This window comes from Mastigoproctus giganteus, chromosome 11 (assembly GCF_048544385.1).
Source record: "Mastigoproctus giganteus isolate SK-2022 chromosome 11, ASM4854438v1, whole genome shotgun sequence".
Taxonomy (NCBI): Eukaryota; Metazoa; Arthropoda; class Arachnida; order Uropygi; family Thelyphonidae; genus Mastigoproctus; species Mastigoproctus giganteus.
This window is the reverse complement of record NC_143585.1, coordinates 59,120,929-59,145,394: the sequence shown is the minus strand read 5'-3', so window position 1 is coordinate 59,145,394 and position 24,466 is coordinate 59,120,929. Positions and strand designations below refer to the sequence as shown.

Below are 24,466 nucleotides of genomic sequence, written 5' to 3'. Positions count from 1 at the left end.
GAAAAGATATATAATTTTAAAGAATACAGCCATTGATATGTTTGTTTGTTATTTAGTTTCTAGGAGCATTAGCAACTAAGGTCATACTGCTCTGGGGATATGCGGTGGTCATTCCCTGACCTTTCCGCATCCTCCGTATTTGGTGGCCATGGGCTCGAACTCCGGTCTAATCAAGAAGCGTGTGCTACACACTGCTGCTCCTGCCCACCTGGCTACAGAGGCGCCAGCCATTGATATATAATTTTAAAGAATACAGCCTATACAGTCATTATAGGAAGAATGCTGATAGTGCTAACAAAGGAAGAATGCAGTTCTTGGTGTCCTCTATATGTTTATGCAGCTTCGTCTATATTACTTCTGTGTCCTCTTTTGGAAATTCCTATGGTGATATAATATCATAAAAAAAAAAAAAATTGTTTATCAAATGGAGTCAGATACACACAGGGTTGATCTCACATGTGAAAAAATTTGTGGTGTTGAATTGAAAGAGGTTGAAGGTTCTGCAAATCTTGAAAGCGGTGCTAAAGAGTGTAATCTCATTGTTGGTACGGAGACACTGTCTGCAAATTTCAAATGCAAATTAAGGAAGAATTGGAATTCTTCACATAAACTAGAATTTCAAGATCCAAGTATTCTCAAGATAAATTGTCACTGAGTCAAAGCAAACAATCTTCCGAGGCTTCCATCTCTGGAGGTGTAGGTGAGAAGATGTTGGAATGGGAGGAGGTTCTCTCGAGTAATGCTGTCATATTAGCAGAATTAGATAGTGAGGGTAATAGGGATGATAAGGACATTGCACTTTTGACACCATGTAGATTTCCTGAATATTCCATCAAAACACGTCAAAGGCAGATGTGCTATGGTGGGGTAGAAAGTGCAGTTGGATCACTGTGTTCTTCGTGCAGTAGGTCTCCCGTTTTAAGACGAAATAATAGGAGGAAAATCAAGATCAATATGCCTAAGAATGGGCGCCTCCATAGCCAGGTGGGAAGGAGCAGCATTGTGTAGCACACGCTTCTTGATTAGACCAGGGTTCAAGCTCATCACTACCAAATACGGAGGATGCAGAAAAAAGTCAGGGAATGATCACCGCATATCCCTGAGCAATATGGCCTTAGTTGCTAATGCTCCAAACAAACAACAGGCTAAGAATGATTGGGATAAGGAATTATGTAAAGTTAAGAAAAATGTTGAGTGATATGGATTTGGCTGAGAAAAATAAAAATTCTTCAGCTAAAATTGCAGTAAGGAACAACACTGAAGTATCTTGTCGTTATGTTTAAGAGAAATTAGGAACAAAAACATGAATTTTAATCCTGTTGTCCGAAAACGTGACTTCTTTAGGGGAGAGAAACTGCCTCGCGCAGATGGTGATTTCGGAGGATATAGAAATAACATTTAAATTATGCAAAGATTTGGAACATTTCCTTTTTTCCAAGGGGAGTGGTATCAATCGGAGTTCAATCAGAGGGATACTGCCTAAATGGGACCTTCTTGAGGCCATGGTTTTGGAACTTGGAATACAGAATGAGAAATTTAAGGAACTGATACAATGTATGCATGAGTCTGTTCAGAATTATAAGCAAGTTTTGGATAACCAACAGAATCTGAAACTTTATAGTGATGTAGTTAAGAGTGACGTGACGTGACGTGACTTCTACTGCCAGCAACGTTCCCTGTTAATCCACTCTATAGCGATTGTTCTTATATTTCCAAGAATAAACTTATTTACTATTCCATTTTCATGCAATATTTGAACACAATTTCCCGTCGCACACTAAAAACCCTGTAATATATATTCTTTCTGACCCCCCCTTTTTTTTGTATTTATATATATTAATTCTTACCCTATACTTATGTATATGTAAGATTACATCTTACAGTAACATGCAAAAAATAGGAAAGAAGAGAGATTCTTAAAATTTATTTATGTTTTTTTTTTATATGACTGAAGATTTCAGTGAAGGGGACACACATTTAACCATAATAACATAAAAACCCACAGAATTCCAGCTATTGGTATTATCACAAATGCAATAAGATCGAGTTTACTACCCGGTTAGTAAACTCGATCTTTTTTAATTAGATGCACTAACAGAAAAGCCTAATAAACTGGAAAGTGCAAATTGTTTTTAATGTTTTATGGTAGTGACTTCCAGAAATGTGCTTAAGTAAAATGTGAGCTTGTGTGGGGTGATATAATAGTGAGTTTTTGCCTTAACCCTGTGAAATTCTTTAGAGAAAATTTCATTTTGACTGTTATCATGATGTCGACTAAGAGAATAAGTGACAGCAGTACTAGTAAATATACCAACAAAATTAAAGTGATCGATTTGGATCAGAAAATTAAAATAATAAGGATGTATGAAAATGGTCAAACATTAACAAGTATCGTGCCGAATTCAGATTTGTCGATAATAATATAGTAGCAATATGTTATTAGTCATTCCCGAGTTACATAAAACTCGACTTACGTAAGAAGTCCTGGAATGTCGGGGACTTCTGTATTTTTGGATTAACTGGGAAATCAATTATCCTGGATTTTTTTTTTTTTTTTTTACCATCTATCCCGGAAAATCAAGAGTCTGCTGTATATAAAAAAATAAGTATAATGTGAGTAAAATAAGTAATAAGTAAAAAAAGTAAAAATAATTTCATAATAAAGTTTTTGTAGAATATTCCAAATTTTTATTAAGTTCTCATCCGACACACTATGCAGACTTCTTTTCTTCTGTTTGTGTCTATTGCTGAATGAAGTTTCCGAAGCAGCCACAAATCGACATATTTGCTGGATCAAAGTGTGTCACCGGTGGGTCTACAATTTTAAGAAATAGTAGTGAAGAAATTGTTTTTGTCATCAACGAAGCTCTGGTTGGGCTGAAGATCAGATTCATTTGTGAAAATCGTCATTCACATTCACTCGATGAAATTGGTATCGTACTCAGAGCGTTCATCGAATGCTTCTATTCTTCCAAAACAGTCTTTTCAATTAGGAATCCACAAATTGCATCTCTTTCATTTAACTGTAACCTAATTGACAATTTTCTAATTTCATTTTCACCAACATTTGACGTTTAGAGGGTTTAATAACTTAGTTGGCCTCATTTTCTTTCTCTCATCATTGATATTGTCATTAGTTCTTAAATTTGAATTTTTTCTTTTCTTTTCTTTTTTTTTTTTTTTTGAAACTGTCCAAAATGTCAGTGTCATTCCGATATTCAGGTGCTGTGGCCATGTAAACGGAGATAGGGAAAATTTATGGAAAAATGTGGATAATGTACTTCCATGAAACAACACATGATTATTTGTCAGAGTAAAAGAAAATTCCTCTCTCCTAATTCTTAAACGGGGTGCTTACAGTTGATTCACAATAGTATCCAACCTACAGCCTGTGCGAAAAGTGAACCAAAACAGCATTTTAAATTTTGTTAATTATCAAAAAAATTTTCTCATTAAATGTTTTGCTCAATAAATGTAATTGTGTATTGTACTTAATAAAATTTTAGAATAGTTTCAATTTTACTTTTATATGTAGGAAGATATGGAAAATGTAACACACTAATTTTTCTCAAATCACTCAGTGCGGCCCACGAAAGAAATCTAACTTTGACATATTTTACAGGGGCCATATTTTTAATATGGCCCCTGTACAGAAAAATTTGATGAGCTTGAAGTGCTAGTCAAGACATCAAAGGAAGATATTGTTGGGATATCAGAGACGTGGTGTCACACAGATATAAGAAGTGCAGAATTGGAATTTGGAAGGTACAATGTGTACAGAAAGGATAGACAGGACAGGAAGAGAGAAGGGGTTATGCTGTTAATTGAGAAACACACAAAAGGAAGTGCATCCAATTCACATTGGTAGAGAGTGCAATTTTGAGTCAGTTTGGTGTGACATAAGCACTGGGAAAGGGAAAATGAGAGTAGGTGTATGTTATAGGCCTAATGAATCTGATGAGTATAATGAGCAATTGTACAGAGAAATAGAGTCGGCCAGTAAATCAGAATGTCTTATAATGGTGGAATTTAACTTTCCAGATATTGATTGGAACTTGTGGGTTGGTCACGTACACTAGCAAGACTTGTAGATTTATTGGATGACATGTTTTCTACAGAATGTTCGAGAGGCAACCAGAGGGAGTAATACTCTTGATCTGATAATCAGCAGTGATGACTCATGCATTAGGAATTTGCAGATAAAGGACCACTAAGTGACAGTGATCATAGTCTACTGATGTGAGATTTACTTAAAGATATAACTACCATCAAGGGTAAAGGAAAGGGCTTTTGCTTTCGTAAGGGTGACTGCAGAGGTCTCAGACAGGTTTTAAATTCTATACAGCAGGATAAACTTATGATGTTACCAATATTGAATTCTAAATGTGAAGCCTTCAGGGACTTAATCTTGAAGGCTACTAGGCTCTTCATTCCAACTAAGAAATACTGTTCAAGTTTTAGGCCTAAATGGATGTCAGATGAATTAATGAGACTCATGGCAGAGGAAAAAAATATATGGGATGCATATAAATTATCAGGCGACACAGAAGCCTATGGTGCATATAAAATAATCTGTAATCAAGTCACAAAGGAGGTTAGGCAGGCAAAGGCAGATTACATAAAATCTTTGGCAAAGAATGCAAAGATTAGCATTAGTATCAGCATTAGTAGAGACATACGATGCAAGAAAGCAAGCTTATGCAGCATCATCCAAAAAAAAAGACGCTCTGATTTCACCCCTCTGTTCATTCCAAATACCTGTCCAGCTCAGCCTTAAATTTATTTACACTATCAACTTCCACAACAAAAGATGGAAGTCTCTTCCATCAATCACCTACCAGCTGGCTAAAGGCAAACTTCCACACATCTATCCTACAACTGTCTTTCCTCAATTTGAATTTATACCCTCTCAGGTGATTATTCTGAGCAAGAGAAACAATCCCATCAGCATGAGCATGCTCAAACCATTCAAGACTTTATACACCTGAATCAGATCACCTCGCAGGTGCCTAGTCTCCAAACACTATACTCTGCAAAACTTAAGCCTTTCTTCATAAGAGCAACCATTTGTTCCATTCACTAACTTGTTGCCCTTCTCTGTACTCATTCCAACAGCTCTACATCCTTCTTAAAATGAGGCCTCCAGACCTGTATACAGTACTCAAGGTGTGGGCTGACCATGATAAGAAGATAAACACCACCTTTTCCCTGCTAGAAAAATTCCTGTATATCATTGACAAGACACCATGAGCTACTCTTGCAGACCATCTGCATTGCTCAGAAAACTTCATATCTGCCTGCACAGTTGCCCCCAGGTCCTTTTCATTCTCTACCACTGTCAGTGTAGTACCACAGAGTTGATACGTTACTCTTGGGTTACTGCTTCCCATATGTAGTACTTTACATTTGTCAATGTTAAACTTCATTTGCCACCTCTCAGCCCATCTGCTCAACCTTTCCAGATCCTGTTGCAGCAGCATAGTGTCAGTAGCGTGCTTAACAACCCTGCCAACCTTTGTATCGTCTGCAAACTTGGACATTAAGCTTGATATACCATCATCAGTATTATTTATAAATACAGAAAACAACAATGGATCCAACACTGAACCCTGAACAACTCCACTAATAACATTAGTTCATGAAGAGCAGTGTCCATTTATTAGTGTCCCACTCAACCATTCCTTTATCCATAGCAGTAATTTGCCTCCAATGCCGCACTGCTCCAATTTGGGCAGAAATCTTCCGTGTGCAACAGTATCAAAAGCCTTTCTAAGATTCAGATATATGATATCAAAGTTATTCCCTGCATCCAGTTCCTTTGTGACCACATCATAGTATCCAATCAAATTGGTCAGAAAAGACTCCGTAACAAACCCATGCTGTGTCCGAGCTATGACTGAAGTCTTGTCTAGATGATCCTACAGTGCTTCTTTAACCAGTGCCTCCATTAATTTCCCTGGAACAGAAGTTAAACTAACAGGTCTGTAATTACTTGTGTCGCCCTTTGATTCTCCTTTATGAATTGGGGTCACATTTGCACATCTCCAGTCCATGGGTACCTCCTCTGAGTCCAAGGATGCTCTCATAATTATGGCTAAGGGTTTGCTTACTTCCTTTGCTGCCTTCTTTAATATAACTGGATAGATCCCATCCATCCTAGGTGCCTTTCTTATGTTTATCTTCAACAATTTCTCCTCCACTTTTATTAAACAATTTCTCCTCTTCAGTTATTACAAAATCATCTAGCTCACTGCCAGAGTTTAGTTCACCTCTGGCATTCCCCTCCTTGAATAACTCCTGATGTCTGAATGTAGATGCAAAATACTCATTTAGTTTGTTAGCAACCTGAGCAGGATCGTTAACAGTTGAACCGTCGATATTCAGTGGACCAATCTGATTCATCCCCTTCCTTCTACAGTTTACATATTTAAAGAACTTTTTGCTGTTTTTCTTTGCATCCTTTGCCAAAGATTTCTCATAATCTGCCTTTGCCTGCCTAACCTCCTTTGTGACTTGGTTACAGACCAGTTTACATCTATCATAGGCTTCCATGTCACCCATTAATTTTTATGTATCCCATGCATTTTTCTTCTCTGCCACATGTCTCATTAGTTCATCTGACATCCATTTAGGCCTAAACCTTGAACAATATTTCTTAGTTGGTATGTAAAGCCTAGTAGCTTCCAAGATTAATTCTTTGAATGCTTCCCATTTTGAATTTGCTGTTGGTAACATCATCAGTTGGTCCCACTGTATAGAATTTAAATATTGTCTCAGACCTCCGTAGTCGCCTTTTCAAAAGCAAATACCCTTCCCTTTACCCTTGATGGTGTAATCTCTTTGAGTAAATCCCACTTCAGCACACTGTGATCACTGCCACCTAGTGGTTCCTTTATCTGCAGATTCTTAATGCATGAAGAATCACTACTGATAATCAGATCAAGAGTATTACTCCCTCTTGTTGCCTCCCAAAAATGCTGATGTAGAAAACAATCATCCAATAAATCCACAAAAGTCTTGCTAGTGTGTGAGTGACCAATCATCACAAATTCCACTCAATATCCAGGAAATTAAAATCCCCCATTATAAGACTCTCTGATTTACTGGCCCACTCTATTTCCCTGTATGGTTTTTTATTATACTCATCAGAGTCATTAGGCCTATAACACACTTCTACTCTCAATTTTGATTTCCCAGTGCTTATGTCACATCAAACTGACTCGACACTCACTGTCCAGCAATGTCGACTGGCTTCACTTCCTTGGATTTTATGTGTTTCTTAACTAATAGCATAACTCCTCCTCCCTTCCTATCCTGTCTATCCTTCCAGTACATATTGTACTCCCCAAATTCCAGTTCTGCATTCCTTATATCAGTTTGACAGCACGTCTCTGATATCCCAACAATATCTGCCTTTGATGTTTTGGCCAACACCTTATTTATTTACCAACTCCTAACACAACCCATGTGTTTACTTGTACTGCAATGACTACCAGCAGTCTCTGAAATACCCTGCATTTTGTTTTCTAGGCCGCTGCTCATTCAAATAGAAATTGGACAAGAATCACTTTCACCTCTGCCAGTGGCTACTGTTATTTTATTAGTCCTTGTATCCCCCCAAAGCTAGCAGTTTTCCGACCCACCTAACACTGTTTCGATAGCACCAGCAAATATTCTTGCACCCTTTCTATTTAAGTGTGTCCCATCCCTGTAGAAGCGGTCTCTCCTGTTAACAAGCACAGACCAGGCTGAGAAAAATTCTACCCCTTGAGCCTTGCACAATCTCTTCAGGGCCGAATTGATCAACAAAACTCTCATCATATACTCCCTCCTGTCGTGTCTGGGCAGAATTGCAGACACTTTCAAATTCAACCCTAATTTATGGCTTTTTTTCAACAGTAACCTGTACTTGTTAAGTAATTCCACTGGTCTCCTACTCTTAATATCATTAGTACCAATGTGTACAACAATATCACCTTTTGTGCCCTTACAAAATGATATCTGCTCTACAACGTCATCAACCTTTGCCCGTGGCAGACATACTCTGGTTCTGTTTCACCTATCCTTTTTACACCAAATTGTTAACATAAATGCGTTGACTATTGATGATCATGTTCAGGTAGCTGATAAACTGAATGAGTATTTTGCATCTACATGCACACATGAGGAGCTATTCAAGGAGGGGAATGCCAGAAGTTTATCAAACTCTAATAGGGAGCTAAGTGATTTTCTAATAACTGAGAGCAAAGTGGAGGAGAAATTGCTGAAGTTAAACATACGGAAGGCACCTGGATTGGATTAGATCTACCCAGTTATATTAAAGGAGGCAGCAAAGGAAGTAAGCAAACCCATAGCCGTAATTACGAGAGCTTCCTTGGACTCAGGGGAGGTCTCCATGGACTGGAGTTGTGCAAATTTGTCACCAGTTCCCAAGTGGGTTCAAAAGGTGACACAAGTAACTATAGACCTGTTAGTTTAACTTGTCTTCCGTGGAAAATAGTGGAGTCACTAGTTAAAGAAGTATTGCAGGATTATCTAGGCAAGACTGCAGTAATAAGTAAGACACAGCATGGGGTTTTTAAACAAAGGTCTTGTCTGACCAATTTAATTGGATACTATGATGCTGTCACAAAGGAACTGGATGCAAAAAATAATTTTGATATCATATACTTGGATTTCAGGAAAGCTTTTGATACTTTTGCACATGGAAGACTGCTGTACAAATTGGAGCGGTATGGAATTAAGGGTAAGTTGCTACAATGGATAAAGGCACGGTTGAGTGAGAGACGACAGAGAGTGGTAATCAGTGGACACTGCTCTTCGTTGATGAATGTTATTTGTGGAGTTCCCCAGGATTCGGTGCTGGGCCAATTGTTGTTTTGTGTATTCATCAATGGCACTGATGAAGGTATATCAGGCTTAATGTCCAAGTTTGCAGATGATACAAAGGTTGGCAGGGTTGTTAATGACAGTAAGGACAGTATTCTACTCCAACTGGATCTAGATAATTTGGGCAAATGGGCTGAGAAGTGGCAACTGAAGTTTAACATTGACTATGGGTAGCAATAACCCTAGAGAAACGTACCATCTGTGTGATACTACACTCAGGGAAGCGGAAAGTGAAAAATACCTGGGGGGTAATTATGCCGTCAGATATGAAGTTTACTGAGCAGTGCAGATGGGCTGCCAGGGGAGGTCATGGAGTCTTATCAATGATATTTAGGAATTTTGCTAGCAGTGACATGGAGGTGATTATCCCGTTGTACAGGATAATGGTCAGGCCAGACCTTGAGTACTGTGTACAGGTGTGGAGGCCTAATTTTAGGAAGGATGTAGAGTTTCTAGAACGAGTACAAAGAAGGCAACAAGATTGGTGATGGGGAACAAAGGGGTGCTCTTACCAAGAAAGGCCTAAGTTCTTCAAATTATAGTAACTGGAGAGTAGCCAAATGCAAGGTGTTCTAATTGAGGTGTATAAGGCCTTGAATGGGTTGAGCAAGCTGAATAATGGTGAGATTCTTCCTCTTGCTCAGATTAAGAACCTGATGGGGAATAGATTCAAATTGAGGAAAGACAGTTGTAAGTTAGATGTGCAGAAATTTGCCTTTAGCCAGCGGGTAGTTTATTGGTGGAACAGACTGACTTGTTGTGGAAGTTGATATCCTAAATAAATTTTAAGGCTGAGCTGGATAGGCATTGGAATTAAATGGAGGGGTGAAATGGGAGGGTTTTTTTTTTTTTTGGCTGATGCTGCATAAGCTTGCTTTCTTGCATTGTATGCCTCTTTTAATGCTAATGTATACAGCTTACCAGCTTCACATTGTTTATTCTGTGTTTTGCTTAACATTGTATTGTTAAAATGTTCAAGAGCCTGAATCTCTCTGAGAATTTGTGTATGAACAGTTTGCAACAAAAACTGAGAGGAATAAAATTACAGTATTTACTAAATGTGTATATTTGTATTTTAGTTGAAAGATTAGTGATCAGGACAAAACTTGGGTTTCACACTTGTGCTCTATTGCCTGCATCATAAAAGTATGGGTATAACCTTCTGGGTATATAACCTCCATGCACAAGTACATGGTGGGTGACCACCCAGGTGTGAACCAACGTAAGCAGGGGTCGGGGTGTGGCGCCCACACCACATACAGGAACGCCCTCCCTCTATGTTACCAGGCAGTACTAGGTGGTAGATGACCCTCATCAACCGGTGAAATACCACAACTTTCTTATTGGAGGCTTGAAGTGGTGGAATCCATGTTTAGTCTCTAGAGCTAAGTTATGGTCAACCCTTCCCTATCTCTTCCATCATGCCGTATGATTGATGACTTTTGAGGTAATGATGAACGTTGTGGCGAGATCCAATATTCCTTACATTTCGAGGGTACAGCTCTAAAACGGTGTTTGCAGGCCGGCCGCTAGTTAGTACACCGGACCGAACCTATTGGTAACTCTCTAGGAGACTTCCGGATCAGCTAGTTTATAATCTTGCTACCTCTACTCTGCCAGATAGTGACTGGAGGGAGTCCGAGTAATGTGTATGCGGGGAGCATTACCGAGGCCACGCTATGTCAAGGATCTGGGTATATTCTTACCACATGTACGCCATATCAAAAAATTTCATTACTTCATACAGCATGTCCCACCCACTTTTTCTTACTATTGAATACACCATGAATTGTCAAACTAATAGAGCAAGCTTATCTGCGAAAAGATATAAACCTCGCACGGACTTCCTAATTCATTTCACAAATATACGTGGTCTCAATTCTAATCTCAACGATGTCCATTTCCACTTGCGGTCTGCTAAACCCCATGTACTTTTTCTGACAGAATCTCAGTTATCGGTTGATTCAACTACTGCTCATCTCAGTTGCCCAAATTATTCGCTGTATGATTCCTTTCGCCTCAAAGGTGGTACTTGTGCATATGTCAGTTCTGATATTCCCTGTCAGAGACTTGGCAAATTGGAATCTCCTCTCTTTGATCTTTTCTGGCTTAAAATCTCTCTACCTCATTGTGTCAAATTCATCTGTTGTCTCTACCGTTCTCCCATCTCCACTAATCACTTGTAGCTCTTTGACTTCCTCTCTTTGCAACTTGACTTTCTCCAGTCCAACTTTCCTAACAGTGAGGTAATTTTCCTTGGTGATTTTAATGTTCACAACTCCAGCTGGCTTCCGTTTTCTAGTCACACCGATCCAGCAGGTCGAGATGCTGAGGCTTTTGCAATTACTAATGACCTAGCACAGATTTTTCATTTACCTACAAGAATACCGGACAATCCTAATCATACAGCCAATACGCTTGATCTTTTTCTCACAAACAACCCTTCTAAGTACACGGTTGAAGTGAGAGGTCCTTTAGGCACTTCAGATCACAACTTGGTGATTGTCTCTTCTCCAATGGAACCTCTATTCCCAACCTCGTGTTGTTTGGCATTACAAGAATGCAAAATGGGATGACCTGCGAGACTTCTTTTCCTTGGTCGGATTACTGTTTCAAAACTTCTGATGTCAACGTTTGCTCAGATCGTGTCAGTGAAATTATTCTTGCAGGAATGGAATCCTTTATCCCACACTCCACTTTCAAATCTCGTCATTTATTGGAAAACCTTGGTTTTCCAATAAATGTGCTAAGGCTGTTCAAGAGAAGAATGTTGCATATCGTAATTGGCTTGTTTCTAATTCTTCAGTTTCATTTTCTGCTTACACCAAAGCTCGCAACAATTGTAAAGCAGTTATTAATCAGTCCAAACTAGAGGTTGAACAGGCTAAGAGTAGAAAACTTGCTTCTTGCCCTAATGGTAGCCGAGCATTCTGGTCTCTTGCCAAAGCTATTGGCCACAACTTTTGCCCACCTCTGTCCAAACCAGATGGTTCTGTTGTCACTTCAGCCAAGGATAAAGCTGACCTGCTAGCATCCCATTTTTCTTCCAGCTCATGTATTAATGATCTTGGTAAAACACCTCCCACCATTCCCAACTCGCTCCATTCAATGCCTACTGTGGTCTTCCGTCAAAAGGATATCAGAAGGATTTTGATGAATCTTGATGCTAAGAAAGCTCCAGGTCCCGATGGTATTTCTCCACTTGTTCTCAAAACCCATGCTCCTGAACTTAGTCCTGTTCTTTGCCGCGTTTTTTCACTTTCTTATTCTAAACGTGATTTTCCTTCTGCTTGGAAATTTGCTCATATCCAGCCAGTTCCTAAAAAGGGTGACAAATCCCTCCCATCCAGTTATCGTCCCATTGCAATTACTTCTACTCTTTCTAAAGTAATGGAGAAATCAGTTAAACGGCAACTCTTAAACTACCTAGAAACCTTCCGTCTGATCAACGATCGCCAGTATGGATTCCGTCAGTGTCGATCCACTAGTGATATTCTGGCTTATCTTACCCATTTATGGACTAATTCAATGGAAAGGTTCGGTGAAACACAAGTAGTTGCTCTTGACATCTCAAAGGTTTTTGATCGTGTTTGGCATAAATCTCTTCTAAACAAGCTTCCATCTTATGGTTTGCCAACTGTTTTTAATAATTGGTTATCCAGTTTTCTCTGTGATCGCTCACTGAGGGTGATTGTAGATGGCTCTCTGTCTTCTAACTTCTCCACTAATGCCCGTGTCCCCCAAGGTTCAGTTGTTTCCCCCACTCTTTTCCTCTTATATATCAATGACCTTCTTCCATTGACTGGAAATCCTATCCATAGTTTTGCCAATGATAGCAGATTGCATTCAACTTTCCATTTTGAGATACCTTGTCCTGCTCAATCAGCTTCAACTTTTTGAAAATCTGCTACCAATTCCTTAAATGCCGATCTTCAGGTAATTCTCCAGTGGGGCAAAGACAACTTAGTTGATTTCAACCCTTCTAAAACTCAGTCTTGTCTTATATCTTGCAAAAAAGGATTCTTCTGCTCCTATGCTTATCTTTAGTGACACTCCGATTTCTAGGCAAAATGATATCTCTTTTGGGGATTACCCTGACTTCTAATCTCTCTTGGCACAAACACATTAGAAATATTGCTTCCTCTGCATCTAAAAAACATGGTTTTCTCTTTCGCTCTCGTCGTTACTTTTCTTCGAAATAGCTGCTCACTCTGTATAAATCGGAAATCCGCCCTGCCATGGAATATTGTTCCCACATTTGGGATGGTGCCCCCAAAACCTCTCTCAGGCTTCTTGATTCCATTCAGAAGAGGGCAGTTATGTTAATTAATGATTCATCTCTAACAGAGTCTCTCCACTCGCTTTCTCTTAGACGCACTGTTTCTGCTGCATGCCTCTTCTCCAGATACTTCCATGGGCACTGTTCTTCTGAATTGGCTTCTGTAATTCCTGCTCTCTCTTTCAAAACAGTCCGAACACGTGCCGCCACCAGCCAACATCCATTTACTGTCCAACTTCAAACCCACAGAACCAACTTTTCAACTTCCTCATTTATTCATTCAACTGCCGTTTTCTGGAACAACCTTCCTTCATACATATTTCCTGAAAATTACAATCTACAGAAGTTCAAGTCCAATGTCAACAAATATCTTCTTTCGTCTTCTCAACCTCCAACCCAAGCACAGTACTAAGTACTATAGGTTCTAATACCTCTCGTGTTTTTGGGTTCTCATAAAAAAAAAAAAAAAGTATGGATGTGGCTAACTGGAAAAATTAAAGATATGCCTTTTGGTGTCCCTGTGGTACAGTGAGAACTGTGCAACCACATTGTCGATTGCTGTTTCTGTTTGACAAAAATATCAGATATTCCCAGAAAAAGGAAGCACAGCATCAAATATCTTAACACATAATGAGGCTTCTTGTGTTACAGACTTTGCTGGACTGACCACTTAGGTTTGGACTACCAACCAGAAAATTATAAAGCACAGCACTGAATTAAGGAAGAAGAGTTGAATGACTTAATAAGTGATTTAAACTTATCTAAAGAGCAAGCAGAACTCATTCATTCTAGGTTACAACAGTGGAAGTTACTTGAAGCAGACATGTTTTGTTATGGAAGTGAATATGTGTTTTTGTAAAGATATTAGTTGTCTTCAGAACAAACTGGGAATTGAACACAATCCTAATGAATGGCTTATTTAAAAGTATTTTTATTGCATGGTGGAAATGCAGTCCCATCATTTCCTCTACTTAATGCTATTTTCTTGAAAGAAACTTGAAAAGTATTTTCAAGATCCTGAGTGCAATAAAGTACCACAACATTTTCTTGGAATGTCTGTGGTAATCTTAAGGTAATTGGATTACTTACTGGTCTACAGGGAAGTTTTACAAAATTCTGTTGTTTTCTATGTTTGTGAGATAATTGTTCACAGAAAAACATTATTGTTAGCAACTTGAAATAGAATGGAATTTTTACCTATAAGACATATAAAATATGTCTCACTGGAACCAAAAAAAGGTTCTTCTTTCACCTTTGCATATAGGCCTGGATTAATAAAGAACTTTAAGACTCTGGATAAAGAGGGAAGTGGATTCTGCTACCTAAGGGAAGTGTTTCCCAGTTTAATGAAAGAAGGAATTTTCATTGGGTCTCAAATAAAGAAACTCCTCAAAGGATAATGTATTTGAAACAAAGTTATAGAATCCTGAACTAGCAACTTGGTGATTGTTTCAAGTAGTTGTGCATGTATTTCTTGGAAAAGGAAAGAAGATAATTTGAACCTCTGGTGTCAACTTTACTGCAATGTTATAAAGATATGGATGCTGAATGTCTTTGAAAATTCGTTTTCTTCATTCCTAGTTTCTTTTTTCTCAAAATTTGGGAGATGTAAGTGATGAGAAAGAGGAATGCTTTCATCAAAACATATCCACAATGGAAAAGCAGCACCAGTGTGGCTAAGATACCGCCATAATAGGAGATTACTCTTTCTTAATGGGGAAAGCAAAATGAGCTACAAGAAAAACTCTCTGAGTGGCAAAAATTTCCAAGGAAATAGAATGTATTAGTGCATGTATTAGGACACATTTGCATATCTCCAGTCCATGGGGACCTCCCCTGCCCAAGGAAGCTTTCGTAATTATGGTTAAGGGTTTGCTTACTTCCTTTGCTGCCTCACTTAATATAAATGGATAGATCCCATCCACCCCAGATGCCTCTTTTATGTTCAATTTCGACAATTTCTTCTCCACTTTGCTCTCAGTTATTACAAAATCATTTAGCTCGCTGGTATAGTTTGATAAGCTTCTAGTGCAAGAGTTATTAGAGCATTATTACTGTCATTAGATAACATTAGATTATTACTATAATGATTATTATCATTAGAGCATTATTACACATGTGAGCCTGTAGGAAAAAAACTCCAACTCTTATTGTCTATACATATTGGAAAGGAGGTGGATAAAAGTATAAATGTTTTTTTTTTTTTTTTCTATTTTTTAGATTCGAGGTATGTCAGTTGATGAAGCTGTTAAACAGTTATCTTTTATTCCAAAGAAAGGGGCACAAATAGTAAAAGAGGTACAATATTGTTATTCTTTCATTTTCCTTTTATAAAAAAAAAAAATTATGTAATAAACATAAGTTTAATACTACTTGTTTTAATTGTTGCAGATACCATAAAAGAATTGAAATATAGAAATTGAACACAGACTGGCTTTACTTCATTACTAAATATAAAAAAAAAAAAAGTATATTGAAAAATGATTTGTTTTATTTTTGGAGAAATTCAAGTTTATTGGCATATTGAAAAGGAATAGATGGTGCTCCTGTGGCATAACATAAGTGAAAACTGCATTGCCATAATCGAATATGTGGTGAATTGATGCTTTATTCAGAATAAAGCATCAAAAGAACTCAAATGCAAATAAATACTTGGAAGAACCCCTTAGTGTGGGTTCTTCCAAGTGGGCACCTGTACGTGATGAGGGGATCTCTCTCGGTGATGCTGCTAGGCTTCCAGATTAGCATCACTGAGATCAAATGCTTACAACCTAGGTTCCTGGCCAACATCATAGAAATCCAGCATGTTTGCCATATGCTGTGACATGTGGAAACTTGGAAAGGGGGATCCTGGTGGTTGGGGGGGCCCAGCTTCAATACACCACTTTGGCCCCTGCTTTGATAAGACGGGTGGTCCTGTAAGGCCTGGCCAGGATCAATCGGCTAGTAGGTTCAACTGTGAGAGTCAACCATGTTCAATGCCATTTCCCTACCCTCATGGTCCGAGGGACAGGATTCAGTTTGGCGGCAGTGCGAGTGTAGTGTCTGGGTAATGGGCATCCCATTTGGGCTCCATGATGGGTGGGGCTGAATTTTATTCAGCCCAGCTGCTGAATAAAATCCTGATATTAGGATTTTATTCAGCACCTGATATAACCCACTGATATCAGCAAAAAAGACAGAAAACAAAGACAATATCAGGTCCAACACTCCATTACCTGATAATACACACTATAAGTGAGAAAGCTATAGAAGAAATGTCACCCTTCTTTATCCAGAAGGGTTTGAAGGGTTGGCAAGCTCTTCAAAATCTGTCAAACGGCTTCACTCGGGCAACATACTTGTAGAGACTAGAAGGTGAAACACATTCAGAACAGCTCCTCTGGGCTACGTCTATGGGAGAATGCCAATCACAATTCCCCCCCCCCACTAAACTCATCCAGTGGTGTCATCTCTAAATGGGATCTCATGAAAATGCCTTAAGAGGACATCTGTTCTGAATTAAAACCCCGAGGAGTGAAAGCTACGAAAAAAATATTCATGCATAAGGATGGGAAACTTGTTTCCACAAGAAACATCCTGACATTTAACTCACCAATGTCTCCTAATGAAATCAAATCTGGCTGTATTAATTGTCCGGTGTGTCTCCATATGTACCAAACCCTCTAAGGTGCTTTATGAGCCAGAAATATGGCACTCACAAATGGCTTGTTGTGGAGCCATGGCATGTGCTCGAAGTGCTGCAAAGGACTATGAAACTACATCATGTTCAGCTACAAAACCAACCTGTATCAACTGCCAAGGAGAACACCCAGCTTATTCGTGAGCATGCCAGAGGTGGAAAGAAGAAAAAGAAATTCAACGACCTAAGGCAGAACTGAACATATATCAGGCAAGAAAAGTGGTGAAACTTTTGTGCCAGAAATGTGACACTTGCAAATGGCTTGTTGTGGAGCCATGGCATGTGCTACAAAGGACCACGAAACTACCTTATGTTCAGCTACAAAAACAACCTGCATCAACTGCGAAGGAGAATACTCAGCTTATTCACGAGCATGCCATGGAAAGAAGAAAAAGAAATTCGACTTAATGCAGAACTGAACATATCATATCAAGCAAGAAAAGTGGTGAAACCTTTGAGTATAAGCAAACCCACCTATGCTCAGAAGTTAGCAAGGAGATATTCCTTCAGAACTAAAACAGAAATGACCATCCCACCAAAAGAGTCATTCACTCCCATCACACTACTTATTAAGCTCATAAAAACCTACAGCGAAGGATCAATCAGCTGCCACTCACATATTGGTATCTCCTAATGCTCCACCAGTAAAAAAGAATAAGAACCATGAAGCATCCCCTAGTTCCCAAAAGAAAATGGATATCAGTGAGGAGGTACCTGATGAAACAGTCTTGGAACTGTTTGCCGAGGAAGAAATGAACACAGAACAGCATCTGTACTTCCCCAAAAGAGAGAAATCCAAGACAGAGAAAAGTAAGCACCTTCCCATTTCACCCATCTGGTTACTCCAAATGTTTGTCTAGTTCAGCTCTAAATTTATTTAAGCTATCAACTTCCACAACAACAACAGATGGAAGTCTGTCCCAGCAATCAACTAACTTGGCTAAAGGCAAACTTCTACACATCTGTTCAACAGCTGTCTTTCCTCAATTTGAATCAATGCCCCCTCAGGTTCTTAATCTGAGCAAGTGGAAGTATCCCATCAGCATTGAGCCTGCCTAAACCATTCAAGGCCTTATACACCTCAGTCAGATCACCTCGCAGGTGCCTAACCTCAAGATGCCGCAACTCACAGAATTTAAACCTCTCCTGGTAAGAGAACCCCTTTGTTCCTCTCACCAATCTTGTTGCCCTTCTCTGTACTCGTTCTAGCAACTCTACATCCTTTTTAAAATGAGGCCTCCAGACCGGTACGCAGTACTCAAGGTGTGGCCTGAACATTGCCTTTTACAAAGGTACAATCACCTCCTTGTCTCTGCTAGCAAAATTCCTATATATCATTGACAAGATCCCATCTGCACTGCTCAGAGAACTTAATATCCGACTGCACAATTACCCTCAGGTCTTTATCATTCTCCACCGCCCTGAGTATAGTACCACACAGTTGGTACGTTTCTCTTGGGTTACTGCTACCCATTTGTAATACTTTGCATTTGTCAATATTAAACTTCAGTTGCCACTTCTCAGCCCATCTACCTAACTTTTCCAGATACTGTTGCAGTAGCATACTGTCTTTACTATCATTAACAACTCTGCCAACCTTTGTATCATCTGCAAATTTGGACGTTAAGCCTGATATACCTTCATCGATATCATTAATAAATACACAAAACAACAATGGGCCCAGCACCGAACCCTGGAGACCACTAATAACATTAGTCTGCGTAGAGCAGTGTCCATTTATTGCTACTCTGCCGTCTCCCACTCAATCATTCCTTTATCCATTGCAGCAACTTACCCTTAATGCCATACTGCTCCAATTTGTACAGCAGTCTTCCATGTGCAACAGTATCAAATGCTCTCCTGAAATCCAAGTATATGATATCAAAATTATTTTTTGCATCTAGTTTTTTTGTGACCACATCGTAGTATCCAATCAGATTGGTCAGACAAGACTTCCCCTTAACAAACCCATGCTGTGTCTGAACTATTACTGCCGTTTTGTCTAGATGATCCTGCATCACTTCTTTAACCAGTGATTCCATTATTTGCCCCGGAACAGAAATTAAACTAACAGGTCTATAATTATTTGTGTCACCCTTTGAAACCCCTTTGTGAATTGGGGATACATTTGCATATCTCCAGTCCATGGGGACCTCCCCTGAATCTAAGGATGCTCTCATAATTATGGCTAAGGGTTCTCTTACTTTCCTCGCTGCCACCTTCAATATAACCAGATGGATTTTATCTGCTTCAGTGGATGCCTTTTTTTATGCTTAACAAAAATTTCTCCTCCACTTTGCTCTCCATTATTACAAAATCATTTAGCTCCCTGTTAGAGTTTAAAAAACTTTTGTCCTTCCTTCCTTATAGAATTCTCTTGTGTGAATTGTAGATGCAAAATACTCATTCAGTTTCTCAGCTATCTGAGCAGGATCATCCACAGAAGAACCACTAATCTCAAGTGGACCAATCTGATTCATCCCCCTTCCTTCTAGAGTTTACATAAGTAAAGCCGTCTTTGTTTTTTTTCTTTGCATCCTTTGCCATGGATTTCTTGTAATCAGCATTCACTTGCCTAACCTCCTTTGTGACCTGATTACAGACTAGCTTATATCTGCCGTTGGCTTCTGTGTCACCTGCTAATTTATATGCATCCCATGCATTTTTCTTTTCTGCCACGAGCCTCATTACTTCATCTGACATCCATTTAGGTCTAAACCTTGAACAATATTTTTTAGTTGATATGGAAAATCTAGTAGCTTCCAAGATTAATTCACTGAAAGCTCCCCATTTAGTATTCACTGTTTTTTACATCATTAGTTGATCCCACTGTATAGAATTGAAAAACTGCCTGAGACCCCTGTAGTCACCTTTACGAAAACAAAAACCCTTCCCTTCACCCTTGATGGTAGTTACATCTTTAAGTATATCCCACATCAGTAAACTGTGATCACTGTCACCTAGTGGTTCCTTTATCTGCAAATTCTTAATGCAGGAGTCATCACTGCTGATAATAACATCCTCTTGCTAGCGTGTGAGTGACCAACCACAAGTTCCAGTCAATATCTGGAAAGTTAAAATCCCCCATTACAAAACATTCTGATTTTCTCGCCCACTATTTCTCTGCACAATTGTTCATTGTACTCATCAGAGTCATTAGGCCTATAACACACTCCTACTCTCAATTTCCCTTTCCCAATGTTTATGTCACACCAATCTGACTCAACATTGCACTGTCCACCCACATCACCTAGATGCTTTTCCTTAGATTTTATGTATTTTGTAACTAACAGCATAATCCCTCCTCCCTTCCTACCCTGTCTGTCCTTTCTGTACTCGTTGTACCCCCCAAATTCCAATTTTGCACTGCTTATATCTGTGTGACACCGTGTCTCTAATATCCCAACAATATCTGCCTTTGTTGCCTTGATCAGCATATCAAATTCATCATTGTAGTAGCACACTGCCATTACTGTCATTAACAACCCTGTCAACCTTTGTATCATCTGCAAACTTCGACATTAAGCCTGATATACCTTCATCAATATCATTGATAAATATACAAAACTACAGTGGACCCAATACCGAACCCTGGGGGACTCCACTAATAACATTACTCCACGAATAGCAGCGTCCATTGATTACCACTCTCTGTCTTCTCCCACTCAACCACCGTTTTATCCATTGTAGCATCTTACCCTTAATACCATTCTTGTACATCAGTTTAAAAAGCTTTCCTGAAATCCAAGTGTATGATATCAAAATTGTTAAGGCTTTTCAGGCTTCATGTCTGAATTCGCAGATAATACGATTCAAGGTAATAAAAGGTAATATGCATCAATTGAAATTTTTAAATCTATCTTTCCTTTTAGCACTTATTTCTAAATAGTAATGAATGTCTACCAAGTATTCATCTGCTTTTACAGGAAGGCTTCCAGCTTCCTTTAATAAGATGGAACAATTTAATAAGGTGACAAGAATAGTGTATTAGCACCAAGTGCTCAATCTCCTCTTTTAAATATCTTTGCTACTCCAGCTTTTATGCTTATCATAACAGGTGCGTTAGCAAAATTAAGTTCTAGACAGTTTTTTGAAGGAATTCCACGCTTTTAGGTTAGAAGAAGATGCCCAATGTTATATCCTGTAGAGTCTCCAGTGCTGGCAATGAGAGCAAGTTGCTTTCAATTTGACTCCCATCCCCATTTTTTTTTTTTTTTCGTTCCAAAAGGTTACCATATTGGATATAGCTAGGCTTCTGTAGAAGTCAAAAATGACCCATATATCAGAGCCATCACTAGTCTTCTTTCTGTATCCATGCAATTATCTGTATTCATGTATGTTGTATTCATGGATTCTGTATCCATGCAGTCTTTCTATATCTATGCCACACCTTGAGTACTGTATACAGGTCTGTATACTTATCATTTTAAGAAAGATGTACAGCTGCTGGAACAAGTACAGAGAAGGGCAATAAGATTAGTGAATGGAACAAACGGTTGTGCTTACGAAGAAAGGTGCAGGCGTTTTGCAAATTACGGTGTCTGGAGACTAGGCAAGGTGATCTGGTCAAGGTGTATAAAGCCTTGAATGGTTTGAGTATGCTCAGTGCTGATGGGATTCTTCCTCTTGCTCTGAATAATCATTTGAGAGGATATAAATTCAAATTGAGGAAAGACAGTTGTAGGATAGATGTGCGAAAGTTTGCCTTTAGCCAGCGGCTGATTGATTGCTGGAACAAACTTCCATCTGTCATTGTAGAAGTTGATAGCTTAAATAGATTCAAGGCAAAACTAGACAAACATTTGGAGCGAGTGGATGGGTGAAATGAGAAGGGTCCGTTTTTTTTTTAATGATGAAAATAATGAAATTTCTGATTATTTTCATTAATGAAAATAAACAGAAATTCGCAATTCTTTTAAAAAAGTCAATTTAATCAAATTTTACCTTTAGTCTTTTTCTTTTCGCAAAAAAAAAAAAAAAAAAAAAAGTAAAATTGAATTTTTGCAGAAAGATGGAAAATTTCTGTCATCAACTGTATTATGATGGTGAAACAGAGGGCCAAATTGAGTGGGATTCTGTCATAGATCTGGAAAGTTAGTACTATGTTTTGAAAACAAGTTAATTTGAGAACTGTGCAGTGGATGTTGAATTTTTTTTCTATTCCTTTTGAATGTCATTGGTGACACAGATACATCCAAAGTGGGTGAGCAATGAATAAAAAAGGAAGGAAAAAACACAAACTTGTTTATACTTTAGCACAATCATATGGCGAGAGACAGGTATCAAAAACTGTGGAAAAAGAGTTAAACTCTCTAAAAGAGATCTTATAAAGAAATATTTACAAATAGGTTTCAATTTCAAGATTCAGTGGATATACACAGTTTTTTTAGTTTGTTTTAAATTAATGCACTGACTTTATAACAAAAAAAAAAAAGACATCATTGAAGGCTACAGTACATTACCATCTCTGTAATTACTGTTTGAGTTATCTTTTATATTGTTTCTGAACGTTTGGCATAAAAAAAGTGTACTATTGCACATATGTTGTCATGGTTTTAATTCAATTTTTTCTACCCAATAATTGCTATTGGGTTGACAAATTACATTAAATAATTTGTTATTATTTTAAAATTGATATATTTAGCATAAAGTATTTATCTTTATTGTTATTATTATTTACTGTATTTAGTTCTGTTGATTTTGAACGGTATGTGCATTATGTTTGTGTGAAGTTACTTACTGGTAGTATGGAACAATTACCCATAAAAATAAGATCACCACAACACAGAATGCACATAAGCCACGGTCATGAAAGTACAGAGTTACTTTGTATATTTGAATCCATGTGATATACAAAATACACTAAATGCTCAACTCACATAAGTTTTAAAATACTGCTTTTTTTTTTTTTTTTTTTAATTTTCAGGATATACGTGTGAAGGAAGGTTGTTCCATAAAACGGCAGTTGAATGAAGAAATGAGGAAGATGAAAAGTTTGTTCTGTGAGTTTGAAGTTGGACTGTAAATGGATGTTGGCTGGTGGCAGCACATGTTCAGACTATTTTGAAAGAGAGTGCGGGAATTATAGAAGCCAATTCAGAAGAACAGTGCCCATGAAGTAGTAGTAGTAGTAGTGGCATGTGATGCAAGAAAGCAAGTGTATGAGCTTATGCAGCATCAGCCAAAAAAAAAAAAAAAAAAATCACACCATTCCCTCCAAATGCCTCTCCAGTTCCTCCTTAAATTTATTCAATCTATCAACTTCCACAACGACAGATGGAAGTTTGTTCCGGCAATTAACCACCCGCTGGCTAAAGGCAAATTTCCGCACATCTATTCTACATCTGTCTTTTCTTAATTTGAATTTATGCCCCCTTAGGTTCGTAATCTGAACAAGTGGAAGGATCCCATCAGAATTCAGCGTGCTCAACCCATTCAAGGCCTTATACACCTCAATCAGATCACCGCACAGGTGCCTAGTCTCCAGCCACTGCAATTTGCAGGACTTAAGCCTCTATTGGTAAGAGGATCCCTTCATTCCCCTCACCAATCTTGTTGCCCTTCTCTGTACACTCTCAAGTAAATCTACATCCTTCCTAAAATGAGGCCTCCAGACCTGTACGCAGTACTCAAGGCGTGGCCTGACCATTGCCTTATACAGAGGGACAACCACCTCCTTCTCCCTGCTAGCAAAATTCCTATATATCATTGACAAAACCCCATGACCTGCCCTGGCAGCCTGTCTGCATTGCTCAGAAAACTTCATATCTGACTGCACAATTACTCCCAGGTCTTTTTCATTTTCTACCACCTTAAGCATAGTACCACACAGTTGGTACTTTTCTCTGGGGTTACTTCTACCCATATGCAGTACTTTGCATTTGTCCAGGTTAAACTTCAGTTGCCACTTCTTAGCCCATCTGCCCAAATTATCTAGATCCTGTTGCAGTAGAACACTGCCATTACTGTCATTAACAACCCTGCCAACCTTTTTATCATCCGCAAACTTTGACATTAAGCCTGATATACCTTCATCAATATCATTGATAAATATACAAAACAACAGTGGACCTAACACCGAACCCTGTGGGACTCCACTAATAACACTAGTCCACAAAGAGCAGCACCCATTGATAACCACCCTCTGTCTTCTCCCACTTAACCATCCTTTTATCCATTGTAGCAACTTACCCTTAATACCATTCTGCTCCAATTTGTACAATAGTCTTCCATGCGCAACAGTGTCAAAAGCTTTCCTGAAATCCAAATATATGATATCAAAATTATTTTTTGCATCCAGTTCCTTTGTAACCACATCATAATATCCTATCAAATTTGTCAGACAAGACTTTCCCTTAACAAACCCATGCTGTGTCTGAATTATTGCTGCAGTCTTGTCTAGATGACCCTACAATGCATCTTTCACCAGTGACTCCATTATTTTACCCGGAACAGAAGTTTGTTATTACTAGTCTGTAATTACTCGTATCACCCTTCGATCCCCCCTTTGTGAATTGGGGATACATTTGCACATCTCCAGTCCATGGGAACCTCCCCTGAGTCCAAGGATGCTCTCATAATTATGGCTAAGGGTTTGCTTAGTTGCTTTGCCGCCT

The 24,466-nt window shown here is 38.6% G+C and overlaps 1 protein-coding gene across 1 annotated transcript in view; it reads left to right on the top strand.

The window, feature by feature from the left end:
• mRpL22 (mitochondrial ribosomal protein L22) overlaps positions 1-24,466 on the top strand; it is a 114,048-nt gene that overhangs the window by 68,847 nt on the left and 20,735 nt on the right. The window contains exon 4 of the mRNA XM_090384680.1: positions 15,389-15,466. Within this exon, the coding sequence (XP_090240806.1) occupies positions 15,389-15,466 (78 nt within the window). The remainder of the gene's footprint in view (positions 1-15,388; positions 15,467-24,466) is intronic.